Source organism: Anser anser (genome assembly GCF_964211835.1).
Source record: "Anser anser genome assembly, chromosome: 3".
Lineage (NCBI taxonomy): Eukaryota > Metazoa > Chordata > Aves > Anseriformes > Anatidae > Anser > Anser anser.
Window position 1 is genome coordinate 105,144,693 of NC_139722.1, and position 23,722 is coordinate 105,168,414.

At 43.8% G+C, this 23,722-nt stretch overlaps 1 protein-coding gene across 10 annotated transcripts in view; it reads left to right on the forward strand.

The window, feature by feature from the left end:
• ALK (ALK receptor tyrosine kinase) overlaps positions 1-23,079 on the forward strand; it is a 305,848-nt gene extending 282,769 nt beyond the window's left edge. For 5 of the 10 annotated variants that reach the window (XM_083827801.1, XM_083827808.1, XM_083827806.1 and 2 more), the window contains 15 exons: positions 53-197; positions 984-1,166; positions 2,669-2,767; positions 3,463-3,615; positions 4,891-4,989; positions 5,925-6,111; positions 8,022-8,112; positions 9,019-9,083; positions 11,078-11,207; positions 15,254-15,351; positions 16,490-16,582; positions 18,309-18,410; positions 19,572-19,706; positions 20,278-20,368; positions 21,151-23,079. In XM_083827801.1, the coding sequence (XP_083683927.1) occupies positions 53-197; positions 984-1,166; positions 2,669-2,767; positions 3,463-3,615; positions 4,891-4,989; positions 5,925-6,111; positions 8,022-8,112; positions 9,019-9,083; positions 11,078-11,207; positions 15,254-15,351; positions 16,490-16,582; positions 18,309-18,410; positions 19,572-19,706; positions 20,278-20,368; positions 21,151-21,855 (2,376 nt within the window). In that variant the 3' untranslated portion in view covers positions 21,856-23,079. Of the gene's footprint in view, positions 1-52; positions 198-983; positions 1,167-2,668; positions 2,768-3,462; positions 3,616-4,890; positions 4,990-5,924; positions 6,112-8,021; positions 8,113-9,018; positions 9,084-11,077; positions 11,208-15,253; positions 15,352-16,489; positions 16,583-18,308; positions 18,411-19,571; positions 19,707-20,277; positions 20,369-21,150 lie in introns of those variants that run through there. The other 5 variants (XR_014581118.1, XM_083827804.1, XM_083827803.1 and 2 more) reach the window with 5 other exon arrangements.
• Positions 23,080-23,722: the final 643 nt, after the last annotated feature.

Genomic DNA, 23,722 nt, shown 5'->3' on the forward strand with positions numbered 1-23,722 from the left:
TCTGTGAGTCTGACTCAGTCTGAATACTGCCTCTATTTCTGAACTTGTTAAGATGGAGAATGGAGAACCAGTCCCCTTGATAATTGCAGCAGGCGGTGGTGGCAGGGCCTACAGGGCCAAAACAGACACATTTCATCCAGAAAGGCTGGAGAATGATTCCTCTGTTCCAGGGCTGAATGGAAATTCAGGAGCTGCAGGTATGGAAAGTTTATTCTTTTTAAGAAAACTATTGTATTTGGTACTCTCAGATTCAGTGGATGTACCCACAATAGAGGATACTTGGCCTAAATAAGGGTATCAGAGATGGTATCGCCGTAGCAATGGCAACATTCTCCCAAAGTAATGTGGTACCTCTAAGATTGTTTTATTTTTCGGTTGTTGTTGGTTTTTGTTTTTGTTTTGATGTGGGAGTTTGCTGAGACCATCCAGCTCCTTGCACTATTTTGTGCTGTGTATACATACTCATGGTTTCCCTGGCTTATGCAGAAGAAGCACAATTACACACTGGCTAGAACTCTCTGTGCAGAGACCTTGGACTGAACAATCTGCAAAGCTGAAAGTGAGTCAGTGGTATGTTGTATTTTGAGCGGGGCTGGGAAATGTTTTCACATCCATTTCAATAAATTCCTTTTGTTCCGTGTTAGAAATGACATAGGGATTTTTTCTTAAGTATTTTTTTGTGAAGAGAAGGGGAAGGCTCTGTAAGCCAGTAGAAAGTGGCTGGGGAGTAGGTAGGGTATCTTTTGATGTTTTCCATTGGAAATACTATTGAAAAGAGGTGCAGATGATTAACACAGTCGAAAGCTCTAAAATGAGGTCACTGTAGCACTCTATTGCAAGGACATCTCTTCTCACAAAGGAATGAGATTCTTACTTTCAGATGAGGTGTTTTAAATGAATGCTTATTCTGCAGATCCCTACAGAATTTTTTTTATACACAAAAATAACCTTTAGCTATGCCTTTTCTCTTCTCTTAACTGCAGGTGGTGGAGGTGGCTGGAATGATAACACTTCCTTCCTGTGGTCAGGAAAATCCTTGCTAGAAGGTGCTACTGGAGGAAGATCCTGCCCCCAGGCCATGAAGAAGTGGGGGTGGGAGACAAGAGGGGGTTTCGGAGGGGGTGGAGGGGGGTGCTCCTCAGGTGGAGGAGGCGGAGGATATATAGGTAAAGTGGCTTCATGTTCAAGGTGTCCCTTCCCCTCCTTTAGTGCTAATGATTAGCAAAAGGCTGATAGATAATTCTCCTGTGGATAGCATATTTCATTATAGACTTTACGTATTAGTATGTCTGTGTGTTTCCTTTTTAGCACTAGATGAACATATGGCATTTAGTCTTTGAGCAAATAGCCAGATGTCAGTCCTTCAGCTGTAATCCTGGCGTTGCACTCTGAAAAAATGTGCCATCAAGATCCTGCTGTGATTCTTGAGCACTAAGCCGTTTAGGGTTATAGTGCTGAAGAAGCAGGAGCCACAGCCTGGGTTCTCCATTGCCAGCACCTGTATTTTGAGTACTTTGGTCCTGGAGACTGGCAGTCAGGCTTTATGCCAGGGGAAGGATGCAGCTTCTTCTACCCTGCCCTGCTGTGGGTAGGCCTCAGCCCTACGCAGGTGGTCTCCACTGTCCTTTGGTTCCTGGGCTCAGGCTGCCAGCCAGGACCCCTCGTAATAGTGACAGTGGTGTTGACTTCAGTCAACAAGGAACTAATTCCATGTGCTGTGGGTCTCAGGACAGCTGTCAGATGGCATTATGTTGATTATAACTGGTGTGGACCGAGTTCTAGGTCTCTACTAATCCTTAATCTCCTGGGCCACATAGTTTCTTCAGCCATCTGCATTATGGTGGATGTTTTAACCCCTTGTTCTCCACAGCTTAAATCAAGTCCATGATAGGCTTGAAATCCTCAGAAGTAATGAGTTTAAATGATTAAGTGCATGTTTTGTATGAATGTTTCTGTGTAATGCTTCTTTTTCCAACAGAATGCCTCACATAACATAATTTTGATTTTCACTGAAGATGGTTAAAGAGGAATAAAGAAGATATCTTTGGGTGGGGTGGGGGAATCTTTGCATGCTTTTAGTACAAAATATGTGGCCCATACTATGCTTCTGGCAATTTCTATGTATTTCCCATACTCTGCTCCTGATATGTTCTATATGCTCAAGCACAAATGAGCAACTCAAGTATAAATTCCTTCAGTCTCCATTCCTGGTGGACCACCCTGCTTTCAGGGTGCAAAGGAGAAGAGGGATATCAGATAATTTATTCCCTCTGCTGATGCAGTACTTACCTTGATCAACAAGGATACTGAACTAGCCCGTGAGCACTGGTGTTTTCCAGTCTGTTGGCGACATTAATATTGAGAAGGGCTTATATGTTTTCACAGCATCCAAATGGTTAAAGATGAACTTCCTCCCTTAGTTTGCAACAGTCTGCCTAAAACAGGACTAAGATTGTAACAATCTGCAGCTATTAAATTGAAGTTCTAGAGGTGGAAGTCCAGTGTTTCATATCACAACTCACAAAGTGTTCGCTATATGTTGAAAATTTTGATTTATTCTCTTTTCTCATTTGGATGTCTCCCTAAATACACTGAAGCCATGCATGCTTATCTGTATTTTAGTGCTAATGAGCCTCAGTCTGTTAAGGTAACTTCTGGTTTGATGTAGGTGGAAATGCTGCAGAGGACAATGACCCAGAGATGGATGGGGAGGATGGTGTGTCCTTTATTAATCCAATTGGTACTTTATACACTCCAGCACTTAAAGGTATTCATGTTGGTCAGAAGTCTCTTCTAGTGAGTTTCTTCCATGTTAAGAATAGTTTGCATCTGTAGGACATTTTAAAAGCCTTTGGATACGGCTTGGTGTCATTCTGAACATGAGGGAGAAAGATTGCTTAACAAAGTCCAGTGAAGCATTTATGCTTCCCACAAATACTGCCACTCCAGCCTTCCCTAAGCCTGTTTGCCCAAAAGTCTACGTGTTGGGTATGTTTTCAGTGTGTTCAGAAAATAACAAAAATATATATTTAATCAAAATAATGTTTGCTTTAGAACAGCCAGAAGTATGTTGAACTACAAATGGACTCTGGCCTGATAGATTCAGCCAAAGGGTTTTGAAAATGTTGCAGTGTTCTATCTCAGAGGGGGTACGGACCAGAAAAGAGAAAACCTTTTTTCGTAGGCTTGGCAACGGCCTCCTTATTAACCTGGTAGAACTACCTGCTGAAAGACGGCCAGTGCACCTCAGCTGCAGTGGGGCTCATTTAGCTGGACATTATTTTCCACATGAGAAAAGGACAGCAGCCATGGAAAGTGGGGAGAAATCAGTGTCTTAGCTGAGGCTCACCCTGCCACATCTGGCAACTGTGAGCACCATGCCTCCATTTCTGTCAATGCCCACGGGAATGATATGACTGATCTTTACAGTAATTAACTTGTCTTCTTTCATCCATTCCCTAGTGACAGAGGGGCATGGAGAGGTTGATATTAGGCTGCACCTTAACTGCAGTCACTGTGAGATGGACGAGTGCCGTGTTGATCCTGAAACTCAAAAAGTCATTTGCTTTTGTGAGCCGGGCACAGAATTGGCTGAGGATGGTGTGTCTTGTGTAGGTAAGCAGATGTAAGGGATAGGCTGATGGGGTATGAAACAGAAAATGAATTGTAAAAATCCGTAGATTTTTTAGTTTACATTTTCCTGCATGTAAACATGAAGAAAGTCTTATTTAGTCTCTCTCTTAAAACTGGCTTTCTGTTGCATGTTACCTTCTTTCCTGCTGGTATTTGCTGAAGAGTTATTTTGCTAGAACATAGAAACATGAGAACAGAGGCATGGTGCAAACAGCAGCGTCACTGGTTTGCTTTATAGTATATGTGTGGCGTACTGGGCAGCACTGAGTGTTGTGACTCAAATTTTGTCTTCAAGAGACAAAGAGCAACATGTCTGGTTGCACTGATGCTTCCATTTTGCTCTGAAATCACGAAAGTTTACTCACTAAAGGAATTTTCCAGCTAAACTTAACTTCCAGGACAGTCCTCTTAGGAAAACAATAACAACAACAAAAAGTACAAGGTACAGGACAGCGTAATTACTGTGGATTTGGACACATAAAGTTCATGTGCAGAATCTGTAAGAAATTCTGCATGAGAAATCTCTGAAGAAAAACATACCTGTATTTGCTTTACTTGAGAAACTGAATGCTCAGAGTTCAGTTACTAGGTTTCCTTCATATTCCTGCCCAGCAATTACTGCAAGTGATTCCAGGGTTTCAGGATCTTGCTCTCAGCTTTGTCATTGGTAAGGGAAAATCGTTCTGTACTTTTACCATCCCCATCTGTAAAGTGGGTAAAAAGCGTGGTCATTTTGCCGAGTGAAGTGAACCTTAATAGATGGTCATTGAGCGGCCTGTGATCCAAGTGATGATGCAGCTATGGAGTACTTTGAGCTGCACATGTTATCAGTTTTGTCTGCCTGGGTTAGACGCATTTAGGAGATGATATATTGCAGTCCTCCTTCTGCTTTTGCTCTGATTTGTCATTGATAGCAGCACTCTAGACCGGGCAATTTAATGTTCTTTCCATCTCTCCAGGTCCTGTCCCCAGCTTTTATGGTCTTGTTTTCATACCCAGAGAGTGCGTGTTAATTCCTTGATAGAAAACCATCTGTTTTAAGGGATTGATATCAATTAATATCAGGAATAGAAAAGAGAAATAATGAGATGTTTGAGGTCATAGATCCTGAGAGCTGATCATGTCAGAGGTTGCTTCTACACTATGGGAGTAGCAGATGAGTAAATGGAGGGAAGAGCAGAAAAATCTGCCTGCAAAAAAGTGGGTACTGAAAGATCATTTCAAATGTAATTTCCTTTTCTCATGCTTCTGTTACAGCTGAACCAGTGGTTCATCTCCCTCTCTCCTTGGTCTTGTCTGTAGTGACTTCAGCATTGGTTGCTGCCTTAATTTTGGCTTTTTCAGGAATCATGATAGGTGAGTGATGCTCTGCAAAAGATATTTTCATATGAGGACTGTATCTTAGCCAAGATTAATTGGGCTCTGGGAGAAAAAAGGTTCAGGTTTTTAGCTACTGCTGTATTTAATGACACCTTCCCCCATGCGCTCCTTAACATCAGTTTTCTGTAGTTGTTTCTAACCACGTTGACCAATTTGAGTAGGTTTTGGTTACTGATTGCATCTTTAAAGAGATATTATTGCTTTTGTTGTGGTGTAAAGCTGCCAGAACAGAAGCGTCACTGGTTTTGTGAGAGCTGTTGGTGCTTAATATCTAAAAACTCTTTATTTGTGTGCCTACATACAGATTTAACAATTTCCAATGAGATTTCATAGATATCAGTGAAGTGGTTCAAGGAATACAAAACTATTTTGAGCTGATTTCAAATTTAGTCCAATTCTGTTGTTTAGAAACATCGGAAGTTTTGCAAAATAAATAAATTTTATGTACAATATTTTATTCTGAGGTAACAGTTTAGTCTATCCTTTTTGAACAATGTGATGCAATAATTTATTTCAGACTTTTAGTCACTTCTACATGATTTAGGAAAGTTGATTATGGCAAGACTCCCTCAAGATTGGATTTGGAAAGTCCAGCTAAACTAAACAGGATAAAAGAAAAACCTCAGATCTGTGAAATCAGAGATTTCTGCAAGTGAAATTCATTTTACTTTTTCCAAGCAGTTCATGAGCAAGTCTGCTTCTTTATGACATATGTAAATCAAAGGTTTTTGGATAACTTCAGATTCCATTTTCAATCTGTAATTATTTGAAGTGCAGAAATGTGAGTGTCACTGCTTGTTTTGATTCGCTGGAATTTGACCATGCATCTAATTCCAGGGAGGCATGCTGCACAGCTACCATTGTCTTCCAAAGGGAATATGTGTCTGGTTTACTGTGTTCTCTACATTTAGTGTATCGTCGTAAGCACCAGGAGCTACAAGCCATGCAGATGGAGTTACAGAGCCCAGAATATAAACTAAGCAAACTGCGTACCTCCACTATTATGACAGACTATAATCCCAACTACTGCTTTGCAGGAAAGACCACATCCATTAGCGACCTCAAAGAGGTGCCTCGCAAAAACATCTCCCTCATCCGGTAAATTCATCTTTGCCTTCCCTATGCCCCATATTGTATACTGACATATGCTGGCTCTCTTACACAGATGTGAACTCATGTCTTTTATGCAGGCACATGCAAATACTCACACACTTTTAGAATCGTGCCCCTTCTCACTAGAAAGATAATAAATCTGCAGTAGTTAGGTTTATGTGGAGGGGATTAGACTTTGGCTGTCTCCCTAACCTTTTGCAGGTGCAGTGTTAATCTTCTGGAATCATGAGAGGAACTGAAGAGTCATCACCAGTAATTTAGACACATCTTTTGCAGACTTGCAATGAATGGCCAATTTCCAGCATTAACGGATGAAATGCTGGGAAGCCTAAGGCTTGTAGGCGACTCTTTGGGGCCTTTGGTATAGAGAATGACATCTTTAAATACAGTAGGAGGAAGAGCAATGGTTTTGAGGCTGCAAGACAGAATTAAAAAGACAGCAATATAAAGCAAGCAGGATAGCCAGGTCTAGGTCAGAACTCCTGGAAAGCTGGAAGTAGTCTCCTAGAGAAGACTTGAAAATTCAGAATTCTTGCCCACCCTGCTCTGCCGGTGCTCTACAGTGCACACCACTGGTGAATACGGCATTACCCTGGCACCATGTTTGTTAAACAAAAATCCAAGAAGTAGGAGCAGAAAGTAGAGCTTGGAAGACAGGGGACCTTGTTGTGCTTAAAAAGATGATGCTCAGAGTAGCCCATGCAGCCTGCAATGCATTGCAGACTTATCACGTTCTTACCACATTCCCCCCTACCTGCAGATCTTGCTGGACTTCATCTGGAAGTTTCTGGTGTAACCCAAACTTTCCCTGTGTTGCTGCTGCTGTTGTCGCTTGGGCTCTGAAAGAATTTTTGAAGTGTGGCAAGCTGCAGAGAGTAGAGTATGCAGCTGGGAATTGATAGGGGCAGGGAAGTTGTGCTTTTGGGGAGGTGGGTGAGTTATGAGCTGTAGAGATCTGTTTTATATCCTTAGTTTGTAATAAGTTGGTCAGGCATAGCAGACAACGGTGTCTCAAGCTGATACCTACAAAATGTTATTAAAGAAGTGGTTCAGTCACAGGCAGTGCAAGTCCTCACTGCTGTTTCACTGCTCTCAACAGAGTAGATTGCTCTTAGCACCTGTTTGAACTAGGAGGGCAACGGCCCATGCGAATACAGTCCACAACAGACTGGAGGACACTCAGTGCTGCTCTGAGGTCAGACCTGGCACTACCAGGAAAGCATTTGTTGTAGAAGAGAGCCTTAGTGAAAGCCCCTTAATTTTTTCCCCTGTATCCTTAATCAAAATAAAACTGTAAGTTTCATAATACAATCAGTGACAGTAACAATTCTCAGCATGAACTCCTAGAGCTTTACAAAGTGCTGTCATCACTATTTACTTACCCAGAATCACAAAAAAAAAACAAGGGAAAGATCTTTAATTTAAAATTCAGGTCCTTTGAGAACCATTGTGCTTCCTAGTTTCTTGTTCAATGTTTTCTTTAGTGGTGATACATAAACATGGGAACTGTTATGCTTAGGGTGTGCAAATACCAAGGCTTAAGACCTATCTTTATTGACCTGTTTTGGAGAACCGACCACTATAGCACTGGCACCAAAGCAGCAGAAAGTGCTACCCATTACACTCCGTAGTGCCAGCAGTTTGATTTCACAGGGGACAGTTCATTTCTGAGGATTGGTTTTCCTACCAGTTAAAGACATTGTAGGTCCAGGAAAGATTACATCAAGGTCCCATCTGCTGCATAGTGTAAGGAGAATTATCAGAAATAACAGTGCCAACGTCTAGTCCTGCCTGTTTCACTGCCATGAAAACTGTGACCCCATTCTGTTAGCTGTAACCACAGCATTATGTGTGTTCTCTGTAGTAATACTTCTTGTCTTCTCTGGTCTGTCCAGGGGTTTGGGCCACGGAGCCTTTGGTGAGGTATATGAAGGTCAGGTGGCAGGGATCCCCAGCGACCCCACTCCCTTGCAGGTGGCTGTGAAAGTAAGTGACAGTGTATGAGTTATCATGATGGTTTCATGCACCTTCCACCTAAGAGTCCCAATGCATTATAAAAATGAAGATGGATTAAACATTTCTGTAGCACTGAAGGATGTGTTTAGAAAGGTTGCTGTTCTATTGCAACACTTCCATCCGTCATAGTGATGGTACAGCTTGTTACATATGGGCTTTCTATAAAAATAAGTTGATTGTGAGTAGTAAGTAGACAAAGATTTCCTATACAGCTGCAGTAGACTACAAGAATGAGAAATAAGTCCACCCTCTGTCCATTCTCTGCACGCTCTTCCTGGTGTGGTAACCTGTCCAAAGCCTTTGAGTCAAAGGGACAGAAGTCTTAATGTGGCCAAGAGCAGCTGGCATATACATCAAAGAGGCTGTGGGCAGGAGTCTTTCCATTACCGGATGGATATGCACTGCATGCATAGCTAAATCCTAAGGGACCCTGGTAGGGTACTTCAGGCCTTCAGAAGCTTGGCTAGCTTGTTTTCTCCTAGAGGTTACATAACAGCATAATTCTACTGCTGGTTATAGTTCCTAGTTTTGATGGGAGGTAGTGGTATTGAACTTTCTGAGAGCTCAGGAGCTATGGTCTCATTTCTCCTCCTCTACACAGTAGAGTCCCATATATCAGCACTATTCCATTTGCACTCTGTTGTATTTCCTGCACTGGTAGGAGGATGACAGTGTGATTGATGGACAATGCATCCTGATCTTTATCTTTCAACATGCTTCACGGTCTAGTTTATAATGGTCTAGCTATTATTAGAGTGAGGTTTCTTTTGGAGAGACAAGGATCACTGCAAACGATGTTAGTGCTTTTGATTGTGTCAGGTGTTCTACACCTGTCAGTCTAAACATCTCCTTGTCAACCTGTTCTTTCTTTTCCAGACATTGCCAGAAGTGTGTTCAGAGCAAGATGAGCTGGACTTCCTCATGGAAGCTCTCATTATTAGGTGTGTATGAATAAGATGAACAAAGACTTATGTAGGCCTGCAAAGCCCAACAGTATAAGAAAAAAAGGTGCTTTGGGAGGTGATGTCCACAGTGATCAATATAGATCAATAGGGATAGGCATTACTATCCTATTCTATACTTCTTACAAATGAAGAAACTAAGGGACCAGATGATTAAAGGCAACATTTTCACAAAGGTCCAAACTAGTTTTCATTACCCAAATTCAAAATCTTTAGGGCCAGTTTTCAGAATTGATAATAAGATCATAGAATCATACAAGCATAGAATCATAGAAGCATAGCTTCCTGGGTTGGAAGGGACCTCAAGGATCATCTAGTTCCAGCCCCCTTGCCATAGGCAGGGATGCCACCCACTAGATCAGGTTGCTCAGGGCCTCATCTAACCTGGTCTTCAACACCTACAGAGATGGGGCATCCCCAGCCTCTCTGGGCAACCTGTTCCAGTGCCTCACCACCCTTTGAGTGAAAAATTTCCTTCTAACCTCTTGTTGTGGTTTAACCCGGCTGGCAGCTAAACACCACACAGCCGTTCGCTCACCCTCCCCCCTCCCTCTCTGGGATGGGGGAGAGAAACGGGAAAGTGAAGCCGGTGAGTTGAGATAAAGACAGTTTATTAAGACAGGAATATAATAATAACAATAATAATAATAATAGTGATAATGATAATAGTATTAATAATAATAATGTGTAAGAAAACAAGTGATGCACAACGCAATTGCTCACCACCCGCTGACCGATGCCCAGCCTATTCCCGAGCAGCCGGCCCCCCACCCCGGCCAGCCACCCCTATATATTGTTTAGCATGATGTCAGATGGTATGGAATACCCCTTTGGCCAGTTTGGGTCAGCTGTCCTGGGTCTGTCCCCTCCCAGCTCCTGCTGCACCCCCAGCCTGCTCGCTGGCAGGACAGAGCGAGAAGCCGAAAAGTCCTTGGCCTGGTGTAAGCACTGCTCTGCAACAATTAAAACATCAGCAGGTTATCAGCGCTCTTCTCATCCTAATCCAAAACATGGCACCCTACCAGCTACTATGAGGGAAAATTAACTCTGTCCTAACTGGAACCAGGACACCTCTAATCTAAATCTCCCCTCTTTTAGTTTAAAACCATTCCCCCTTGTCCTATCATTATCTACCTGAGGAAAGAGTCCTTCTTCTTCCTTTTTATAAGCCCCCTATAGTTACTGAAAGGCCACAATGAGGTCACCCCGGAGCCTTCTCTTCTTTAGGCTGAACACCCCCAGCTCTCTCAGCCTACCTTCATAGGAGAGGTGCTCCAGTCCCTTGATCATCTTTGTGGCCCTCCTCTGCACCTGCTCTAACAGCTCCACATCATTCTTGTGCTGGGGGCTCCAGATTTCTCTTAGAGACCAGAGCATGAGGAAGAAACAAACCTCAGGAGTTTTGGTTTGACTGTGAAGAGATGCCGTTGACACAATGCTGCTGTCATTTCATATGTCAGTGACTGTGTCCTAGCATCCAAGGAAATAGTTCCCTATCACATTAAGGCCTGGAGAACTTAGGAACTATTAGCACTAGGCCTCGAGGAATATCCCTTCAATAAGCTGATCCCTGTATCAGTATGTTATTTGGAACAATTTTGCACTATAGCAGCTTCTACCCCAGGATAGGGAACGTAGGGATAAACTCTTAACAGACATTCTCTGCTTCCTGTGACCCACAAGTCTTGCTGCAGCACAGAAAGGATGCAGAATATAGGAAGCCACTCCTTCAATCCACTCCTCCTCCAGTCTCCATTTCTGCACTGTGCAGACAGATGGAGTGCAAGGGTAGCACTTTGCCTTTATCGAGTTACTATGCCTTTGGGATTTGTTACTTATTCTGAAAACAAACACACAAACAAATAAACAAAAAAAAACACACAAATCCCCACAGCAAAATATTTTGATTATTTTCTATAATTGTGCTTTTTGGATCAAAGCTGATCCATTATTGAGCCTCCCTGTCTCCGCAGCAAGTTCAATCATCAGAATATTGTGCGCTGTATTGGAGTGAGCTTGCAGGCACTGCCCCGTTTCATCCTGCTAGAGCTTATGGCTGGAGGTGACCTGAAATCGTTCCTGAGAGAGACACGGCCTAGACCGGTAAGAAAATTGAATTGTATTTAATAAGCTGATGACACAAGGCAAATAGGTAACTATAAAAGGACTGATCCATGCAGCTACTATTTCCCAGCATTTTAGAGAGTCAGAGTTTTTTATTACTAGAAGGCTGATCTGGAGGCAGGATATAGTCTGTATCTGTCATATAGGCAACAAATGTTGTTGGGGTTATACAGAGGAGCCTCATGCCTGGACTTTGCTAGATAGCATTGCAGACACTATCTAAAGAATAAAATCAGTCTTATATATATATGTGTGTGTGTGTGTGTGTGTGTATACATATTTTAAACTCTGCTCTTACCTTCTCTGCTCTTACCTGTGGATGTGATTGCTGAGCCACTTTCCATCATCTATCAGTGGTCATGGTCAACCGGAAAGGTCCCAGATGACTGGAGACTTGCTAACGTGAAGCCCATCTATAAGAAGGGTTGCAAGGAGGACCCAGGGAACTACAGGCCTGTCAGCCTGACCTCGGTTCCAGGAAAGGTTGTGGAACAGCTCATCAGAGTGCAATCACACAGCATGTGCAAGGCAACTGAGGGATCAGGCCCAGCCAGCATGGGTTCATGAAAGGCAGGTTCTGCCTGACCAACCTCATCTCCTTCTATGACTGGGTAACCCGCCTGGTGGATGAGGGAAAGCCTGTTGACATAGCCTACCAAGGCCTTTGACACGGTCTCCCACAGTATTCTCCTGGAGAAGCTGGCAGGCCATGGCTTGGGCAGGTACGCTCTTTGCTGGGTTAAAAACTGGCTGGATGGCCAGGCCCAGAGAGTGGTGGTGAACGGAGTGAAATCCAGCAGGCAACCGGTCACCTGTGGTGCTCCCCAGGGGTTGGTGTTGGGGCCCATCCTCTTTAATATCTTTATTGATGATTTGGACGAGGGAATTGAGTGCACCCTCAGTAAGTTTGCAGACAACACCAAGTTGGGGGGAAGTGTTGATCTGCCGGAGGGTAGAAAGGTCCTGCAGAGGGACCTGGACAGGATGGGTCGATGGGCAGAGGCCAATGGGATGAGGTTCAACTCGGCCAAGTGCCGGGTCCTGCACTTTGGTCACAACAACCCCATGCAGTGCTACAGGCTTGGGGCAGAGTGGCTGGAAAGCTGTGCAGAGGAAAAGGATCTGGGGGTGCTGGTTGATACTCACCTGAACATGAACTGGCAGTGTGCCCAGGTGGCCAAGAAGGCCCACGGCATCCTGGCTTGTATCAGGAATAGCGTTGCCAGCAGGAGCAGGGAGGTGATCGTCCCCCTGTACTCTGCTCTGGTGAGGCCGCACCTCAAGTACTGTGTTCGGTTTTGGGCCCCTCAGTACAAGAAGGAAATTGAGGCCCTGGAGTGTGTCCAGAGAAGGGCTATGAAGCTGGTGAAGGGTCTGGAACACAAGTCCTGTGAGGAGCGGCTGAGGGAACTGGGGTTGTTTAGGCTGGAGAAGAGGAGGCTCAGGGGAGACCTTATTGCTTTCTACAACTGCCTGAAAGGAAGGTGTGGGGAGCTGGGGGTCGGCCTCTTCTCACAGGTAACTGCTGATAGGACTAGAGGGAATGGCCTCAAGTTGCACCAGGGGAGGTTTGGGTTGGAAATTAGGAGGTATTTCTTCTCAGAAAGAATGGCTAGGCATTGGAATGGCTTGCCCAATACAATACAATTCACTCATATGGAAAATTGTCAGTTTATGACAGCCAGGCCTACTCTGTAAGTTTCAGATTCAAGCTTCTCCATGGGTCCAGAAAACCCCAGCCCTGAGGGGTTTCTCCATTGCATTTGTAATGAAGTTCATATCTATTACAGGGTATCTCCTTCCCCATCTTCTGGAGAGAGGCAGTCCTGGTAGATCCAGAAATGTCTGAAATAGGAGCATTGCAGAAGTGTCCATTCTAGGAAGTTCAGTGCTGTTTTTTCTCACTCATAGCAAAGCAATCAAAGAACAACTCTGGAAGATAAATCCTAGTTTCCTGTTGTGTTGTGCAGCCTGTTGCACAGAGCAGTGATTACACTGAACAATACACAGAATTTCATTCACCTTTAGCAAGATTCAGCCTCACCAAGGAAGGTGTCACATCAGTGACACATTAGTGCTTCTAGCATGCCCACTGCTCTGAGCACTGTCCATTCATCTAGGGAGCAAAAGGTGTAAGCAGCTGTGAAGTGAATTCTTTGGTGTCTCAAGGCTGCATCTCTTGCAAAATGAATCCAAACCCTTCATTTTTCAAACAAATTACATGGCTAAAACATCCTTGGGTGGGCAGTCACATCTGTTTTAGGGCTGTATTTAGCAAAATAAAAGGTGGAAGGAATTCATCCGAGGAGGGAGAGAGGAAGGGAAAAAAAAAAGAAAAAGAAAGAGAGAAAGAAAAGCTATGTTGTTCAAATCAGCTTGTGTTTTCAAGGTACAGGCTGCCTTGCAGTATAGCTCAGGTCTGCAGTTGATTGCGCAGTAAAGAACGGGGATTTTTGCTCAGCTTTCACTTCAGGTTTTTGAGCCTTGCTCAGATGTAGAGAGAATGGGTAGTCTGAAGTATTCATTTCCCCTTGGTTGTTCCCTGAAGGGTGGGGGTGTGGGAGGGGAAGGCACCTGCATCCTCTGTTCTTGTAGCTCTGTTGGAGCTGGTGAATCACTTCAACTCAGAGAGGTGAAAAAGACGATTCTCCCCTCCCCCGGACAGTGTTTGATGGGTCGGGGAGAGGCTTTAATGTTTTTAGGAAATGGTTATGCTGCATAAAGAAAGGTGGGGGTGGGTGGGGGGATGACAGTCCAGTTTTTTAAAGAATCACTTAAGTATATATATGCAATGAAGTATGCTGAGTAAACAATAACATATAGGCAGGTGATGCGTAGTCACAAACCATTTTGGTTTATGATACCACACTGAAAAAAACAGGCTTTGTTCACACAAAGATAAAGGATATTTCAATTATTTCATTAGTCAAGCACCGAGGCCAGGTCTTTCCTAACCTCTTCAGAAAACATGAGGACTTCTTTAGGTTTAGATAATGTCCAGTATTTAACTATTGCCTGCAGAGCTTGCTGCAGAGCATGGACTTATTTTCAGTCCCACTTATTGGTGCTTTAGAGCAGGTGGCTCAGCACCACGTCATTCTGAGTAGTGTTTCTTTACAGCTACAGCAGACAGGCTGGTAGGTCCAGCAGTCACTATTACTGGAGAACTGGTGCTGGTTTGTGCATCAGCAGGAGAGACCCATGCACAGGTGTGCCTTTTGAGCACTGGCAGAATGGTAAGTGTCCACAGAGAGAGAGAGGGTGGGAGAGGTTTGTTAGTCAAATATCTAAGGCCCCAGATAAAGACTTAACTAGCAAATGACTGCTGTGGAATAAGCAATCACTGCCACCCAGCTGTTTGTTATCTGCCCTCTGGCAGAATTAGTTCCCTCCTCCCCCACAGGATTGGCCACAGGGATCACTGGTTAACACCTCAGAGCAGAAGCTGGTGGTTTGGCTTCAGCCCACTATGTGAGCTGTTGCTCAGCCTGCCCTTTTCACAAAAGCATCTGTCCCCTGCTGGCTAAGGCCACAGACTTCATCAGAGGCAGAAGCAGTTAGCAGCCTTCATCTTCCATAGCCATTGGCTAAGCAAAGCTGTGTCAGTGCTCTGAGGGGCAAGATAAAACCTACACAGATGTGTAGGAGGAAAAGAGTAAATGTGACTCATGCCATTATACAAAATGTCATTCTCATTGTTGAAGGTGACTTTACAGAAGAGCTAGAAATGATATAAGGAAAGTGTTTGAGGACCAGTTCAGGTGACATACCTCCTCAAAAAAAAATTATTGTGCTGAAAATTCAGAAGTGTCTCCCATGAGAACTGGGGGAAATCCATTTGTGTCTTGCAAAACAGTGGGAGATCCTTAAAGGAGAACCCTGATGGAGCTGGGAAATTGGATCCAGCTGTTCTGATTCTGTCTGGGATTTGAATGACATCATGCCTGCACATCCTGTGTTGTATCAACGACCAATCATGCTGTGTTCTTGCTTTTAAGCCATATTTGTTTTTTGTCTTTTGGTAGAATCAGCCTTCCTCCCTCTCCATGCTGGACTTGCTCCATGTGGCTCATGACATTGCTTGTGGGTGTCAGTACCTGGAGGAGAACCACTTCATTCACAGGTAGGTAAAGGCATCTATGTCAGCAAGGGCGTGACTTGCAGACAGGCCAGAATGACTCATAATGCCCTGTTTGATATATTTATGTCCTGCTGCTCTCTAGTGGCTGAACAACTTTAAGCAAGGTAGATAAAATCAGAATAATCAAAGCAATTAAGAGAAATGCTGCTGTAGATCAGGTTGCAAAGGTTTGTAGTTTTATCAAAGATCCTGAGCTCTTTTTTTTATCAAAAAGATCCTGAGCCTTTTTATCAAAGATCCTGAGCTAAGTCTGCACTTATGCAGACAGGTTGGTTACTTGGCAAAGGGAAACACAATCTTGTGACAGAAGTCTTCAAAGCCCTCCCCGTTGTGAATTTTGCTTAGTGTCTTTTTGTTCATCCTGGAACCCTTTTCTCCTCCCTCTCGAAGAATAGCTGTACAAGTACAGCCAGAAGTACAACACCTTGTGACTACTGTTACCTGCTCCTGCAGAACAGGAGGGAGGTAAAGATGTCAGTTTTTCTCTGGCTCCCACTAATCCAGTACTGCTGTTATTCATGATGAAAGTGCACGGCCACTCTGCCTACATCAGAAGAGCCCAGTACCAGCATGTGGCTTTGTAAGGGGCTGTGAAGCTGCTATGGCCAGACTGTAGTTCACTTTTCTGAGTTTTCCACAAGGGGTGCCACCACTTTATTCAGATTTCAGGGTGTACTTCAGCTCAGCAGAGATGGAGCTTTACCTGCATGCACAGATTCAGGCCGATACCTGTCTTCAAAACACTACCTGCTTGTTGTTGTTCTTCCTGTCTCTGATAGTATGATGTTTGTTTGACAACATTTGAACTGGCATGGTAGGAACGTGTCAGTGGATCACTCCCGAGACATCTTGATGCTAGGACTGGTACATTGCTGAAATCAGCCACGCTGCTTGCAACTCCCTGGAGAAATTAAGTGAAATTTAAGGAGGAAGTTTTTAAGGAACAGAACTGTTCAAACTGTTGGGGGGAGATTAGAATTTGGGACATCTCTAGTTACCCATAAACACTGACTTTTCCGGGTGTTCTCTGCACCTCAGGTAAATAGGTACTATTCTGCAAAATTGTTAAATGATTAAGTGATTCTTCTCTTGCTCTTGCTTTTCTTGCCTTTCCTTGTAGGGATATTGCTGCCAGGAACTGCCTCCTTACCTGTCGAGGGCCTGGCAGAGTGGCTAAAATCGGAGACTTTGGCATGGCCCGGGATATATACAGGTAACAGCTAAAGCCAAGGGTATTCACAAGTGGAAGCTCACTAAAATGAGAGATGGGCAGTGTTCATGTAGGAGAGCAAGCTCACATGCTGCTCTGTTTAACTCTAGAAAGACAAGAGTGGAGACACCCAACCCCAGTGAATCCCACCTAATATTTTAATTGTTTTTTGCCTTCACCTGTATTTGAACTGTGTTTTGGAGACTTTTCACATTCCCTGAGAGCTTTCTTCTGTGTAATGAAGTCTTATGGCCATGGAAAGCTTTTTTCCTCCCTCTTGTACTCTATCCACAGCTTCTTGCCTGTACTTTCTCCACGCTGAATGGGACTAATATGCCCTTCTGTTTTGTGGCCGCAAATCTTTCTGAGTTTAGTCTCTCTGATACTATCCCTCCCCCTTTGGTTTGGTGTCTTCAGTAAATCTCCACAATTTAATGCAGGTAAATGAGGAAGGTGCAGAGTAAGGTTAGAGAAATGTAATCACCCAAACTGGAATTCAGCCAGGACACAGGGTTAACTACTCTGATGCTGCAAGAATCATCAGGAAGCCTTTAACGACCATGAGCAGCCAGGGCTGCAGTTTGATATCTCATCTTCTAAATAGCACGTCTAGAACTGCAGCACCACGTGCTCCTCTGCTGGGGAATTGATTTGCCTCTGACTCAGAGGAAGAAAAGTGTTGTACTCAGTTACACATGCTGTTTATTCTAGAGCTTCAGCTTCTTTTTAATGCTTGGGGATTCTTCTGTGCAATTACTAAGCCAGGCCTGGCTCTGCTTAGCCTGAGGTCTGCCAGTATGACAGCCCGAGGTGATGCTAACAGAGTGCTACTTTCAAAAACCAAGTGTATTAGAACTGCTTTTTTTTTTTCTTTTTCCCTATCTCCCTTTTCACAAAGAGACCCTACCCTGCTCCTCTGTCATATCGGACTCTGCTGGGAAAAAGTAACATCTGTCACACACGTACAGTCAGCAGAACCACCTCTCAAGATGAATGCTTTGGTGCTGAGTTTTCAGAGTTGCCTTTGAAGTTTGCATGTTCCAGTGCCTGAGAACACCCTTCAGATGCTCAGGCTGCATAGTTATGAACAGTGATACTGGCTTGCATGAGCAGTCTGCTGTAACCACCAGCACAGGATTTGGGGCTTGTAGGTTTTATTTTAAGTGAAAATCACAAAACAACTGAAATACTTTTTGTCTCAGGAGCATAGGAAGTGATTTTTTCTATCTACTGCCCCAGGTAAAAATGGCCAAACATTCTCCTTGTTGCTCGTTGGTCTGAATAAGGGTTTTGGATTCCACTTGCAGTGCTGTAGACTGGGTATATTTGGGAAAAGCTTTGTTTATTTTTGATATGGTGCTTGAGGTGACGACTTGTGAGATGAGGTGAAGATCCTGTTGTGGCTGAAAAATGCAGGATAATAGCTTTGCCAGCAGCAACTTACTATGTGAATAGGTCACTTGAGTATGGACATAGATAAGGATAATTCAGGTTCACTGGATCAAGCCTAAGGTGAGGGAGATTGCAAAGCAGTCCTTACATGGCCTGCCCATTTCCACTGTTTTTGTGAAAAGAAACAGGCCTCTTCAGCATTTTCTGTGTCATTCTGCTTTGCCTAAATTAGTCTGTCCTCCAGCTGATAATGTTAATATTCATAGTTATACAAATCCTGAATTAATAACGTTTTCTGAATTCACGGCTGACGCTTTGTTTTCCTTGTTCTCTGCAGAGCCAGCTACTATCGAAAGGGTGGGTGTGCAATGTTGCCTGTCAAATGGATGCCTCCCGAGGCTTTCATGGAAGGGATATTTACATCAAAAACAGACACATGGTTTGCTTCCTTTACTTCTTCATCTGTGTGTGTGCATGTGTGTGTGTCTACTGTAACTTGTTTTGTAAAGTCTGAATATTTTGTAAAAAACACGTTTCTTTTCATTTTGCCTTTAGAGAAAAAAAAAAAACAGTGATCTTGGAGAATATGAGGGAACAGAAAGGTCGTGAAAGGCAGGTACTGCTAGGGAAGCAAGCAGGCAGGGAAGGAAGAGGTGAGGCAGATGTAGGCAGTGCTTTAGAATCTTAGAATGGCTTGGGTTGGAAGGGACCTTAAAGATCGTCCAACTCCAAACCCCTGCCAAGGCCCCATCCAGTCTGGCCTTGAACACCTCCAGGGATGGGGCATCCACAACTTCTCTGGGCAACCTGTTCTAGTGCCTTACTACCCTCACAGTGAAGGATTTCCTCCTAATGTCTAATTTAAATCTGTCCTCTTTTAGTTTAAGACCATTCCTCCTTGTCCTATCATTATCTACCTGAGTAAAGAGTCCTTCTCCATCCTTTTTATAAGACCCCTTTAAGTATTGAAAGGTCGCAATGAGATCTCCCTGGAGCCCACTCTTCTCCAGGCTGAACATCCCCAGCTCTCTCAGTCTGTCTTTATAGGAGGTGCTCCAGCACTCTGATCATCTTTGTGGCCCTCCTCTGGACTCAGGACTTTGCAAGCCACACCACAAGCCCAGGACTGTGCTGTTAGCTAGGGAAAGTTTTCCTAATTTCCTACTCTCTGAGGTACAGATGGGAACTTATGGGGATTCACTGGCATAGTTCATGAAGTGGAGCTTACAGAAAACAAAAAGGTGGTTGTTAGTGTTCAGGCTACTGCTCTGCTCAGAGTGGCTGATGTCTCAGAAAAGCATAGTCTTTCACATTTGTTACATCTTGTTGAGCAGTGCTGAGTAAAAGAGCAAAACAACCAGATTTACGTACCTATATTGTAGACTCAACTCACTTACCAGTCAACTATTAGCATTCATAAAATTTCAAAATCTACCTTTACAACTATAGAATTTATTTATGTCCAAATCCTGCAGCAGTGACTTCCACACATTGAGCATAGGCTGCAAGGAGCGATGCTGACTGTGCTGCATTACCCCTCAGTGATGATGATGGTCATTGCTGTATCCTTCATTTTGGTTTCCTTCTCTTCTGTATTCAGGTCCTTTGGTGTACTGCTCTGGGAGATATTCTCTTTGGGATACATGCCCTACCCTAGCAAAAGTAACCAAGAGGTTCTGGAATTTGTAACCAATGGAGGAAGGATGGATCCACCTAAAAACTGCCCTGGCCCTGTGTATGAGATTTTAACTTTGATGTATTCATGCAAATACATTTCCGGTTTGAATATTGTTCTCTAGTCAAAAGTTAATGACTTTTGAGATTGATCTTATCTTGGATGATCTCCCTTATTGAACTTGATTGCCAATGATTTCTCTACCAGTTAATTTTTCTGTCTTCTTTGGAGAAGAATTCAGGACCCCTTTGAAAAGTACAGGCTACTGTTTGTTTGGTCAAAGGTCATGCAATATTTCTGTCCTAGATTGACTGTGAAACTGCAAATGTGTAAGCTTGTTCACAGGTAGGAAAAACTGGGTTCCATTATCTGTGCCCCTGCCTACCTTTAATTAATTGCCCAAGGGATTTCAGGTGAATGGGTTATTTCTCTAATGGGCTGTGGATTTCACCCCACTGGTGGCCACATTTCAGTGGTTACCAGTACATCGGGTGTCTGACTCTGGGGAATGCAGAGTACTCTTTATTAATTAGAGTGACAACATGTGCTTATGGTTTCTAGTCTACAGTGACTAGCTGTTAAATATCAACAGGACTTGCCCTTTATGAGATCTCTTGTTCGGCTCTTTCAGGTATCGCATTATGACCCAATGCTGGCAGCACCAGCCTGAAGACAGGCCAAACTTTGCCATAATACTGGAGAGGATTGAGTACTGCACTCAGGTATCAGTGTTCATTCATCTCCTATGAGATGCGTGAAGAGGTTTCCAGTTGATGAAGAGTTTAGGAAAGACAGAGTGTGAGATGAGAAGGTGGCACAGTCAGCAGTCCAGGAAGACTGATGCCAGCCTGGGACCAGCTGATGGGACTCTTGCCCCATCAGGTGGTTGATCCCTCTGTCTTTCACTGCCAAAAGGACATAAGCTTACACAGCTCTACAAATAGCAGACCAAATAGTTCTCCTTCTGCTTATGAAGACACAGATTTTTTTTTTTACCACCATTTTTAGCTGACTAGTATGGAACAGAATAGCTCAGAAAACATTTTGCTGCCTGCCTCAGTATGGGTTTCTTGTGTCATCTCATGCAATTATTCTTCTCATACATTCATGGCTGAAATTTTCTCAATATTAACTGAGAATGTTATGAGCTTTGAGACAATATAGATTCCAAAACAACATTCCCACAGGAAATTTGGCTGGACATAAAAAAAGAAAAAAAAATGTTTTTCATTGGTTTTGTGCTCTCTGCTGTTCTGTGGTAAATTCTAGGGTTGCTATTTTTTTTTTTTTTAAGAGTCCAATTTTATGGGTATCCCATTGTCTCTCATGGCTAATTACACCTTGTCAGCTTCCTCTACACCTGGAATGTAGGTTGTAGATGGTTTGGGAAAGGTGGTCTCTGATCATAGCAATGACAGTTGTCAGATGTCTCAGGTTTTTAATTGAGTCTGAGTATGCATGATGGTAGCAGACTTGGAGAAATTCTTATTTGTCTCTCCTGCAGGATCCAGATGTCATCAACACTGCTCTGCCAGTAGAATATGGCCCATCAGTTGAAGAGGAAGAGAAGGTAGCGATACACCCAGAAGACCCAGAAGGAATTCCTCCTCTCTTGGTTTCTGCACACCAAGACAGAAAAGATGACAAGCAAACTCTGCCATCTCCACCACCCCTGCCATCAGCCATCACTGCTGGAAAAGCTCTAGGGAAAGTGGGAGCCTTGGAACCGCCAGTCCCTGGGAAGGTGCAGTCAGCTTCAGCTGGGGGACATATCAACATGGCCTACACCCAGTCCAACCCCCCTTCTGAGCTACACAAAGGCCGGGGCTCCAGAAACAAGCCCACCAACCTCTGGAATCCAACCTATGGTTCCTGGTTTGCGGAGAAGCAGGCCAGCAGAAACAATCCTCTGCTCGAGAAAGAGACGCCTGAGAGGGAGAATTTGGGACATGAAGGAAACTGTACTGTGGGGCCCAACATTGTGACTGGCAGGCTACCAGGCTCCTCCCTGCTATTAGAGCCATCTTCCCTAACAGCAAGTGTTAAAGAAGTGCCTCTCTTTAGGCTCCGTCACTTCCCCTGTGGGAATGTCAACTATGGATACCAACAGCAGGGCTTACCTTTGGAAGCATCCACGCCACCTTGTGCTAGCAGTTACGAGGACCCCACCCTTAGAAACAAGAGCCACATAACCCAGCATGGGCCTTGAGAGCCCTCTACCCTCTTGACTTTTCCACCCGTGGCCCCAAGCCTTGAGGAGATGTCCTGTTACCCAGCACACCACAAGCAAGGGATGTGACAGCATTACCTTCTATTTGTGCCAACTTGCTCCAAAAGTGCCACCTTCGAAGTTGTAATTTCAAATAACCCAAGCGGCTTCAAATCACCAGAGCCCCAGTACAGTAAAAGAAACAAGGGGGAGGGCGGGAAGATAAAGGAAACAAATGTTAACTGCGAGGCCCAGCTTCCTATCGCATTAACTCATACGCATGGTTGTTGTCATGCCCTTCCTGTGAGCTTTTCTTAGTTGTGCATTCTCTGCTTAAGTGTAAAGCCACAGCTCACTGCCTTGAGTGTTTCATGTCTGGGATTTTCTGTGCCAAACTTGTTGTTGCTAAGGAATGCTTGGAGAGCACCTGCAGCTGGCAGAGGTTTTAGTGGGTTCGGGTAGAGCATTCTTCATCCAAAGTGAAAAAGGAGACAACTTTGGTGACACAATGGCACATTCCCAAGTTGTGCTCCAGCTACAGCCTAGTCTTTGAAAGTCCTTGAATGTATAGTAGTTATGGTGCTATTGGCAGGGCAATAGAATGACTGGTCATACTGAATTGCTTGAAAGAAACGACAGGAAGCAGAGAGGACGGGTGAGATGCTGTGAGGCATTGTGGTTTGGTGGGGGCGGTTGTTGGTTTGCTCTGTGTTGTTTTGTTTTTCTCCTGTGCTTAAGCGCTAAAACTGAGTAAAACCCTGTAAAATTCCTTCTGGCCTACAGAAGTAGGAATGTCCTTCATCACAACTTGTGCATGTCACGTGGAACCCAAGTGAAGCTTTAAAGGACCGTGATTGTGAGAGAAACTTCAGCTGTGCCCTGAAAATGGACAGCCATCTGCATATCTCAGAGGTTTAAAGTAGCCCTTCACATACCATGTACAAGCAAGAACACCACAAAGGCTGATGACATTGTGCCGCAATCCAGATGCCAGATACTGTCTGTATTTGAAGGGTTTAGAGCCCTTTAACAAAATGTGTATGATCATGATTTAAAAACAAACACCGTATTGATTCATTTGTACACCTTGTGCATGAAAAATATTCCAGTAACTGTATTGTCAAAACATAGATGTAGGAAATGATTCATGTGTAAAGATGTGCATTAGTAACTTTAACTTACAGGTGCAAGGAGCTGTTTTAGCATTAATGAAAATTATCTGAAAAGAAGGTGTCTATTTCTATAGAAATGAGTCTTCTGAAGCATCAGCAAAGGAATATGAAGGTGTTCTTCAGGCCAAGACTCTTCATTTCAGTGAAGTAATTCCGAATCTGGCCCTGGCTCCAAATATTGAGGTAAGCTTTCTGTCTGCTTAAGCGAACCAACCAGTATCTGCATTTACATACTGTTAACCTTTGAGATATGCAGCTGGCAATCAGAGGGCTTGGTTTGGGACACCCCCCCTTGTAAAAAAAAGTAATTGAGGGTAAGGGGGGAGCACAGAGAAAAGCGGTGTGCTCTCCCAACCTGCTTTTCTTACATCTCTAGTATGCAGAACGATTATTTTTTTCTTTGCAGTAATGCCAAATTGTGTGTGGTAGTCAGTTAATGGAGATGTGCTCTTGTGTTGACAAGCTTGAGTGAGGAGCTGCCAGTGATCCATTGCACCGCTGTTGCATGAGCTTGGTGGTGATAACTAGGGTTATCCTTTGGGTGTTCCGCTGCTGTATGCGGGCTGCTTTAGCTTGAACTAAGAAAATATTTGTGATTGGTGAGGTTGCTACGTTTGTAGTTCTATTCATGCCGCTAGCCATTGGAGAAGGATTCTGTCTAGCTTAGGACTGTGTTAGTGTCACACTGGCCACTC